Raw genomic sequence first — 10,735 nt, 5'->3', positions numbered from 1 at the left:
GTCACACTGGCGAGTCTTATTAATGTAAATATAGATCAGTGGGCGAGAATCTAGATACGTTTTGTCCAAGAAGTTGCACTGATACAAAAGAGAAGTTTATTCAGTGCTGTGACTTTATCTACAGTGTTTGTGCGATTCTTGAGCATTTCCTGACCAGCGATTTGTGATTAAAATGGTTAAGAGCATTAAAAGACCACTAAATATTTGGCCATTTTTGGCTTGGCCTATTTATTCATTTATTTGCCGATGTGAGAGAGAGAGAGATTGAATATTTACTGAATATATATACTCTCTCTCTCTCTCTTCCAGCACGGTGTTGGTTTGTTTGCGACCATCTCTGGCGTCTCTTAACTGCTTCTGTGAATCTATACTACATGTTTATAGGCACTTCTTGGAAATCACCTCAACATAACATGATATCTTTGCAGAAGTGATGGGAGAGCGATTGCTCAAAAAATACACAAAATTATGCATTTCAGCTCCTTTTCAAATCACACAGAATGTTCAACGCTATCTCACGACCAATTCGTACTTATTCTACGAGGTGGCTATTTCGTACGAATCCATACGACTTCACTCGTACAAATTCGTACGATTTGTCTAAACCCCTGTGACGGTTAGGTTTAGGGGTGGGGTTTGGGGTAGGTCATTCGTATGAATTCATACGAATTTGTAAACTCGTAAAATATGTACGATTTAGCAAAAAACGTGTGAATTCGTACGAGTGAGGTCCTATGAATTCGTACGAATTAGCCACCTTGTAAAATACGTACGAATTGCCATGAGATCGGGTTGGAATGTTGAATAAGAACGACAGAAAATGTAAAGAAATTCAAGAGTCACACAACAGAGTCGAACACAGGTTTGCAATGCAACAAATCATTAATTACTATAATTATTACAACAAATAATTAACATTGTTAATTTAAAGGGGTGGTTGAGTATGATTTCAGTTTTTTAACTTTAGTTAGTGTGTAATGTTGCTGTTTGATCATAAACAACATCTGTAAAGTTACAACACTCAAAGTTCAACGCAAACAGAGATATTTTCTTTTATGGAAAAAAATAGTAGGGACTACAAGAAGCTTCTTTCTGCGTTAGTGACATCACAAACCCTATAATTTGCATAAACCCCGCCCCCGAGAACACACAACAAAGGGGGCGGGGCCATGTTGGGCTGCTTTAGAGAAGAGGAAGAGTTGTTGTAGTCGAGTGTTGTTGTCATGCCGTCATTTTACGCCGGACTGCTTCACAAACGAGGGTCAATTCAACACAAAAGATGAACATGACGGCACATGCTAGTGGATGAGTTGAATCAACTCCACAGCAACTACATCAATTTATCCACTAACCATTCAGAAACGTCTAAAAGTTGTAACTTCTTCCTGAGTCTCTCCATCAGTGTCGACTCAATGAACAATGTAAGGCTGAACACCATTACTGACAATCCTCATTTTGGCTGCGTGAGATTCTCCAGCTTATAGGTGGCCTTTAAATATTTTAAAAATATTACAAAAAATGTATTATAACTGCACTTTCAGTTCAGTTCTGAAAGCCACATAATCCTGATGTAGTGGGAAAATGTTGTTTTTTATTCACCTTTGCAGCAGCTGGACCCTGAGCTCATTTACGCAGGTGAGAGTTGAAGCCAATCCACCTGTCTATTGTGTTTCCCAAATTCCCATCAGGGGCTCCTGAGCAGATCCGGGGCTTTGGAAAGTCGTTCTTCAAGAACAGCGTCTCAGTGGTCCAGTCGGCCTCATCTGAACCGCTCGTTTCTCTCGTTTTCTCAAACGTTCCTGGAAGAATCTGCTACCTTCAAGACTCACCTTTCCATTCTTCCCATTACATCTCCGTGAAATCTCCCAGTCCTTGAGGAGAGAAGAGCTTTAGAAGCGGACAGAATAAAGTCTCCGTATGTTTTGGTTGAATCAGTAATTACAGTGAGAACTATATTGTTGATTGTTTGCAGCTTCTTCTTTTTGGTATATGAAGTGAAGATAATGGGTAGACGCTCAGTCTAGGTGCTAATTCTGGGTTTATCACCAGGTTCACTCAGGTGTGTCGGCCAGAACACCACTTAAGGCCAAATATTCCAGAGTATGAAATGAAGAGCGGAGAGATAATTCTTATTATTCTGTTTATTCCTCCTCTTTCTTGTAGGAGTGAGTTTAAAGGTGAGTGTAATTTCGAGTGTGGTTTCTATAAAGAGAGAACAAATACAAATGAATAAAGGAAACATATGCATACACTCATTCCTCCTTAAGCACTAATACACATTACAAACATAAAATAAACAGTAGTCAGAATATGACTATATCTCTTAAACCCTAAAATGTAAGCAGAGAGAAAGGATTCAAACACTTCTCAGATTTTCTACCATACATTAAGTTATCAATAACGTAGATAGAACTTACTGTCATCTATATACTTTAAAGCATCAATAGCGGTCCAGATAATGATATTTAACACCACTTCATATTTTACTCAGCCACAGAGTACTTAACATTCATAACAACAAGTATTGAATAAAGTATAAACATGTCTGAACACGATGTGACCCATTTAACCCGACGTGCTGAGTCAGGTGGACCGAAGCTAGAAAGTAACGTATGAACGTGGATATAATTAACACAACGGTCGTGTAACGACCCTTAAACTCCTAACTCTCATCCATATCGAATATCAGAAATAACAGCTGTCAAAGAAATACAATATCACGAGTAATGCAGCAGATTTACTTACTTTTCTCATTCACGCACACGCTGAGGAAAGTGTCACTCACAATTATAATTTTACCGACCGATGATCTCTATCATGCTGAATACTAACTGCGTGACAACCGACTGACCATCTCTATCGTACTGCATACTACTGTGCGACGTCAGATATAATATACAAACCAGCGCGCACCTTTGCTACCCTATTACAAGCACTGAATAAACGGGAGTAAAAGTGAAACATAAAGCACGTTATGGTCAACTGTACTAAATAATAGCAACACTAACATAACTTTGGGGCCTTTTTTACAGCCGCCCCCAAATGTATGTATTACATTTGCTCATCACTAAAGGCAACAAAGTTCTATGGCTGGGGTGTAGTGGCAGGAGAGAAACCATCTCCATCTTCTCCAGAAGGAAGTGCAGGGAGAACAACCAGCCTGGCAACTGGCCGGGTGTAGATTCTCTCCTTCACCTTTACATCAGCGGACCTGATGTGCCCGTCAGGGCTGGGATGAGTCTTGACTACTTTTCCAATGGGCCAGAGGGCCCTCGGAAGATGCGGATCAGCGATCATCACTACACAGTCCCCTGCAATATCAGCTGGTGTAGCCTGCCACTTCTGGCGAGCTTGTAGACTCGGCACATAGAGTCGGATGAAACGGGCCCAGAAGTGATCAGCCAAGATTTGGGAGTGCTTCCAACGCCGGCGACAGATGAGCTCACTTTCGGGGTAGACTACCTGAGGTAGCGAACCATCAGGCCGCCCCATGAGAAGAACACTGGGAGTCACTGGATCTGGGTCGCTGGCATCTGAAGACACATAACCCAAGGGTTTACTGTTAAGGATCCCTTCCACCTCAGTAAGTACGGTCCGAAGCACTTCTTCTGGAACAGGCTGAGCACCGACTGTGGCATACAGTGCGCTCTTAACTGAGCGTATCTCCCTCTCCCACACCCCTCCGAAATGGGGAGCTGCTGGGGGTTAAAGCGGAAGGAGATCTTCTGTGGTGCAAGGAGATGTTGTAGTTCTTTAGACATTTCAACGAAAGTTTCACGGAGTTCCCGCTCACCTCCCTTGAAATTTGTCCCCTGATCAGAGAACAGCTCTGCAGGTGTTCCTCTACGGGCAATAAACCGACGAAGGGACATCAGAAAAGCATCCGTATCAATAGCGGTAAGGAGGTCCAAGTGCACCGCCCTAGTTGTGAGGCACTTGAAAATGATCCCCCATCTCTTCTCCCGGCGCCGGCCCACTTTGATCTCAAATGGCCCAAAGCAGTCCATCCCCGTAGAATAGAAAGCAGGCTTGAAAAGGCGCAGACGGGCTGATGGCAGGTCTGCCATCTTCGGCACTGCAGGTTTTGCCCTCCATCGTCGACAGTCAGCGCAGCTATACTGGTAGCGCCGGATAGCCTCACGCCCTCGCAGGATCCAGAAGGAGCGTCGAAGCTCGGCGAACACCCGCTCTGGTCCTGGGTGGCGGAGGCGGTTATCAAAGTCTTGAATCAAGAGCGTAGTTACTCGATGACCTGGGTCCAAGATGACTGGATGAAGAGTGGTCAGTTCTAAGCCTTCTGCTCGACGGAGTCGTCCTCCAACACGAATGAGCTCTCCCTTTCCATCCAGCTCTGGAGACAGCGTGCGAAGTCGACTGTAGCTGGGGACGGGTTTACCAGCTTTCAGGAGGCTGTACTCCTGCTGAAAATTATCCCTCTGAGCCCTCTGAAGTATTAACTGTTCAGACTGTCGGTAGTCTTCAGCTGCTTATCATTAGAGTTGGCTGCCCCATGCAGCTCCTGCACTGTCCCTTCCAACAACTCCTTCCACGAGCCGTATTGGCCCAGGTCTGAAGTTGCCTGGCTTGATGCAACGGCGGCGACCCCACAGAAGATAGGCTTGCGTAGCTCTGAGGTATCTTCTGTTTGGTCAACAGTGGGGTCCTCTGGCCATGAGACTGGACTGTTCAGGAGGAAGGCTGGTCCCAGGCTCCATCTATTTGGCTGAATAAGCTCTCGCAGCTTCTTTCCACGTGTTACGTCATCCGCAGGGTTTCTTGCGGTATCAACATATCTCCAGGCATGCCCGTCAGTCAGCTCCTGTATCTCTGCCACGCGGGTGCCCACAAAGACCTTGAACCGACAGGATTCTGACCTCAGCCATGTCAGCACCGTTGTGGAATCTGACCAAAGGGTTGTCTGATCAATGTGGATGGTAAGCTCCCTCTTCAGCACCTGAGAGAGCTGTGCACCAGTAAGGGCAGCACAGAGTTCTAATCGGGGCATAGAGTGAAATCGCTTAGGAGCGACTCTGGAACGGGCCATCAGGAATGACAGATACACTTCACCATGTCGGTCAGTGGTCCGGAGGTACGCGACTGAACCATACGCCTCTTCTGAGGCGTCACAAAATACATGCACCTCTCTCTGAAGACCGGAGATGTCCACAGACTTTGACAAGTATGGGCGGGGCAGGGTGACTTGAGGTAAGACTTGTAGTTCTTCTTCCCAGTCTTTCCATTGCTGCAGAAGCTCCTGCGGTAGTAGTGGATCATCCCATCCCCTGTGTTTGTCCCAAAGGTGTCGGACGATTATCTTAGCCCTGGTGGTGTAGGGTAGGATGAAGCCCAATGGATCGTACTGACTCGCCAGCACCTTGTAGATATTACGCATCGTGGGGACACTGTACTCCACATGACGATGCTTGTAACCAAGAACATCAGTGTGGAAGAGCCAGCTTAGCCCTAGAGTAGATTCTGGGGTATCGATCTTGTTCTGAGCCAGCCACAACTCAACACTAGCAGAGCAGCTCTCTTCTGGTAGGTGACTTATTACACCTGGTTCATTGCTGGCCCACTGACGTAGATCGAAGCCTGCAGACGCAAGAATGGCTCGTAGTTTGTCGACTAAATGCCTCGCTTCAGCAATTGTGGGAACACTCTGGAGGCAGTTATCTACATAAAAACATTTCTGAACTGATATCCTCACATCTTCATCTGGTTGGCTGTTATCAGAGACATGGCGCTGTAAGGCGAATGTGGCACAGCAGGGGCTACATGTTGTACCAAACGGTAGCACCTGCCACTCGTACACTGCAGGAGGTCCTTCTTGACTGATGTCGCGCCAAAGAAATCTGAGCAGAGCACGATCCTCTGGGAGGAGGCGAACTTGGTGGAACATGCCTCTAATGTCTCCGCTAACTGCAACTGCATGCTCTCGGAATCTTAGCAGAACTCCCAGTAGTGATGCTCCTAAGGTCGGCCCAGGCAGTAGATGGTCGTTGAGGTTCTGCCCTCGATACTGATAGGAGCAGTTGAATACCAGCCTATTCTTGCCATTATGGCTCACCATATGGTGAGGGATATACCATTCCTCACAACCTTCCTTGTCTGAAACTTTCGGTCCACACTTGATGACAGAGCCTGCCTTTATTAATTTCTCCATCTCCACTCTGTAGGCTTCTGCTCGTGCAGGATCTCTGGCAAGTCGCCTCTCTACACTTCGTAAACAAGGCATGACGGCTTCTTTGGTAGCCTGAAAGAGCGGCATGTCTTTCCGGCGGAGCAGTGGGGTTGTGTAACGGAGAATGCCATCAACCTGTACCCTGATGGTTTTGGTCTCCAGGATGCTGATGGCCTCTTGGTCCTGCCTTGAACGAGTAACTAGTTTCTCGCTTCTGAATGGAACAATGTCGACCTGCCATAATCTCTCAACATGTTTCATAAGCTCGCTCGCCTGGGGTGTTACTGTTGTAAATAGACACTGCTGTGATTGGGCGTGGTGATGGACTACACTCGATGGGCCCTGCAGAGTCCAGCCCAGCCTTGTGCGGATGGCAGCAGGCCCACCTGGAGGTCCCAATCTGACAGGTTCAATGGGAGTGATGAGATGGGGATGGTCACTCCCAATGAGAAGCAGGGGTTTGACATTTATAAGAGTCCGTATGGGAAGGCCAGTGAGGTGCTTGTAGGTGTTCCGGAGTTGCTTCATGGGGTAAGTATGGGCAGCTAGTCCAATACAATCACTAGTGAATGCACCTGTAATCTTAAACTTGGTCTTTGGCGTTAATGGCGAAGAAATAAAGAACGACACTGATGCACCACGAAGTGTCTGCACTTCCTCTCTAATTGTACGTAGTGGTAGGTCCTCTTGAATCCCCTGCACACCTAGCTTCTCTGCAGCATCTGACAATAGCATAGTTCTCTCTGAACCGTCATCAAGTATGGCATAGGTGTTGATTGATTGGTCACCATGGTGAAGGCGGACTTTGACAACTTTCAGAAGGACCCGACTGCCTTCAGTGGGTCTGTCTAAATACAGAACCTCTGTTGTCCCCCTTGTGTTTTGGGTTTCCGCTGCCGGTGTTGACGCTGCCTCCTTGGATGACCTCATATTCACCTCATGCAGAACCTGGAGATGTTTCCCTTGGCAGAGGCTGCATGTCTTCTTTAAGTTGCACTGGGCCGCCTGGTGTGGCCGTGCACATCGCCAACACCTCCTGTTACTTTTTATCCATTCGGTCAGCTGATCCTTTGTTAGCCTGGATACCTCTGTGCACTGGCTAAGGTAGTGTTCCTCATTATTGCAGAATGGACAATATGGCTTGCTCTTGTTCCTTTTGAAGGAGCTGCTTGGAACTGGAGCCTCAGATTTCTTAGCAGTGTCCTTCACACCATGGAGGACAGTAGTAGGTTGCTTACCCTTCCTACCCTCATATCTGGCCACCGGCTTCTCCCGAGCTCCTCTCACAGCCAACTGTTCTTCAGAGTCCTGGCACCAAGACTCGTATTTTAACCAATCTGAAAGATTAGTTAAGGTGTGGGTTTGTGTGCCCTGATGGTACATGCAGCGGCGAAACTCTGCTCTCTGCTCAGGCGGCAGCTTGCTCAACAGACGAGCAACATGTGAGCCACATTGTAGTTCCACTTCACCCTCGTGGCCTAGTGTCTTCAGCATCCCCACCAGTGATTGTATCTGGAGTGCAAACTTCTCAAATGCGGCAAAGTCTCCCCGCTTTATGTCTGGTGAGTCCATCACAGCAGCAATACGCCTCAGCGCTATCTGATGTGGCCGGCCGAACTTGTCATTGAGGGCAACCATTGTGTCTGAGAAGGGTGTTGGGGAGTTAAGGTAAGCATCTGCTATTAACCTGGCTTCTTCTAGTTGCAGGTGATCGACCAACACTTGATATTTAAACAGCTCAGATGCATCATGTGGTAGGAGGTTCTCCAATGAGATCTTGAGCCGCGCGAACTCACTTGGGTCCCGACTTGAGAAGTTGCGGATTGTTGGGCGTGGCCCACGGTAACTTGGCTCTGGGATGCTGTAGTTACGATCCTGAGGTGAGCTAAAAGGCGGGGGCTGTGTCCATGCCATGCCTGGATGTCGCTGTTGGGGCGTTAGGTTGAAGCCAAGCTCACTCCGTTGACCACCATAAGCAGTAGGGTACTTGGGCTCAGCTGAAGGTAATCTGTGTGGCTGCGGCAGAAACTGAACGGGCTTGAACCAGGGAGGTGGATGACGGGCAGTGTCCTCCCATGGCCTGGCGGAAGGAAGGGCCTCACGTGCTGAGTGAGTAACTTGTGGCTGGCCCACAAACATGTTAGGAGCTGTGGCTGGTGGTGCTTCTTCCTTAATTCTTGGAACCTCATCTATGCTACTGATAAGCGAGTGTGCTATAGGTGGGTCACTAGGGAGAGGCTCGTCCAATTCTGGGTCTGGCCATGGTGGTGGTGCAGGCCAATCATCCTCTTCCTCAGCTTTAGGTTCGCGTTCAACAGGTGGCCGTGGCGACGTCACCGTTAACTCTGGCTTTCTGGTATGAATAGAGGTTGGACTCTGCATGTTGCGAACAGCATCTACTAACTGTTTCATGTCTGCTCGCAATGCTCTAAGCTCGACTAAGTCTGATGCCATGTCCCGCTGTGTCTGCTGCAGAAGGTGTCTTTCATGACGAATGTCATCTAACTCAACTCGGCTCTCCTCCTGTGGATGTATGGGGTGCAGCACTGAAGGCAGGGGAATAGAGTAATCTCGTAGTTGTTCCCTAAACTCTCTCTCTGGAAACCGCTGGGGGGCTAGCTGATTCTTCTGGCTGGGCTGTTGGTTCTCCGCCCTATAGCCCAGGTCCATCTCCTGAAGAATAGCATCCCGCCTCTGCAGGCGAAGGGAAGAGTCATAAGGGGAGGTGAGGGGTGTCATCCTGGCATTTCCCTCCTGGTGAGTACTCTCTAATTCCTCTCGGTACCTCTCACCGATGTAGCCCCTATAATCAACCTCATAATCTGCATAGCGCACAGGTGGGCGAATGTGCCGTTTGGGACGTGCACCACAAACATCATACTCTGGATGTAATTCCATCTCTGACGTAAACCCAGTAATCCGGCTCGAAGGACCATCAATGAAGTGAAGATAATGGGTAGACGCTCAGTCTAGGTGCTAATTCTGGGTTTATCACCAGGTTCACTCAGGTGTGTCGGCCAGAACACCACTTAAGGCCAAATATTCCAGAGTATGAAATGAAGAGCGGAGAGATAATTCTTATTATTCTGTTTATTCCTCCTCTTTCTTGTAGGAGTGAGTTTAAAGGTGAGTGTAATTTCGAGTGTGGTTTCTATAAAGAGAGAACAAATACAAATGAATAAAGGAAACATATGCATACACTCATTCCTCCTTAAGCACTAATACACATTACAAACATAAAATAAACAGTAGTCAGAATATGACTATATCTCTTAAACCCTAAAATGTAAGCAGAGAGAAAGGATTCAAACACTTCTCAGATTTTCTACCATACATTAAGTTATCAATAACGTAGATAGAACTTACTGTCATCTATATACTTTAAAGCATCAATAGCGGTCCAGATAATGATATTTAACACCACTTCATATTTTACTCAGCCACAGAGTACTTAACATTCATAACAACAAGTATTGAATAAAGTATAAACATGTCTGAACACGATGTGACCCATTTAACCCGACGTGCTGAGTCAGGTGGACCGAAGCTAGAAAGTAACGTATGAACGTGGATATAATTAACACAACGGTCGTGTAACGACCCTTAAACTCCTAACTCTCATCCATATCGAATATCAGAAATAACAGCTGTCAAAGAAATACAATATCACGAGTAATGCAGCAGATTTACTTACTTTTCTCATTCACGCACACGCTGAGGAAAGTGTCACTCACAATTATAATTTTACCGACCGATGATCTCTATCATGCTGAATACTAACTGCGTGACAACCGACTGACCATCTCTATCGTACTGCATACTACTGTGCGACGTCAGATATAATATACAAACCAGCGCGCGCCTTTGCTACCCTATTACAAGCACTGAATAAACGGGAGTAAAAGTGAAACATAAAGCACGTTATGGTCAACTGTACTAAATAATAGCAACACTAACATAACTTTGGGGCCTTTTTTACAGTATAAGCTTTGTAATCAACATACTGTATAACATATAAATATATAGATGTGCTGCAGTGAAACAGACGTGTGTGTTACAGATATTATCCTCAACTAACAACTAAAATCACTAAATAAACATTTTTAAAATATTTAAAAAACATTATATTTCAGCTAGTTGCCAAAGCAACATATCTCATTTTCATTTGAAAAGTGTTAAAAGTATTAAAACTAAAACTAATAAATAAAAACAACAATTTCTATTCACATATTTTTTATTAAAAGAAAAAAAGCTAATAAAATGATAATGGAAAAATGCACAACAAAATTACTAACACAGAACATATAAAAATAATAATTTACAAAATATTAACAAAAACCATCAATGATAATAAAATAACTGGAAGACAGTTCTGATTTAGTGTGATCAGTCACATGACATTTAATAAACTGAAAAATAATAAAATTGTTTTTTTTCTACCACTAGAGGGCACAATTTCACTGATTCAGTACGAACAAAAAACTAGTGATGCTTTGCAAAGTCTGATTCATTTCCGTGAACCGGATCTTTTCGGACTGTTCGGCTCAATGAACC

General features: G+C 45.5%; 1 protein-coding gene across 1 annotated transcript; it reads right to left on the bottom strand.

Moving 5' to 3' along the window:
* Window positions 1–3,741: 3,741 nt before the first annotated feature.
* On the bottom strand, window positions 3,742–10,052 carry LOC137035887 (uncharacterized). The gene is made up of 2 exons (XM_067409663.1): window positions 9,876–10,052; window positions 3,742–9,332 (listed from the first exon to the last, which is right to left on the bottom strand). The coding sequence occupies exon 2, from the start codon at window positions 9,077–9,079 to the stop codon at window positions 4,454–4,456; it is 4,626 nt and encodes a 1,541-aa protein (XP_067265764.1). The 5' UTR covers window positions 9,080–9,332; window positions 9,876–10,052; the 3' UTR covers window positions 3,742–4,453.
* Window positions 10,053–10,735: the final 683 nt, after the last annotated feature.

The sequence above is a fragment of the Chanodichthys erythropterus genome, chromosome 14 (assembly GCF_024489055.1).
Source record: "Chanodichthys erythropterus isolate Z2021 chromosome 14, ASM2448905v1, whole genome shotgun sequence".
Lineage (NCBI taxonomy): Eukaryota > Metazoa > Chordata > Actinopteri > Cypriniformes > Xenocyprididae > Chanodichthys > Chanodichthys erythropterus.
This window is presented reverse-complemented; position numbering and strand designations above follow the sequence as displayed.

What these genes read in the sequence shown, in the direction of transcription:
- LOC137035887 (XM_067409663.1), bottom strand. Translation starts at nt 9,079, where the DNA reads ATGGAATTACATCCAGAGTATGATGTTTGTGGTGCACGTCCCAAACGG.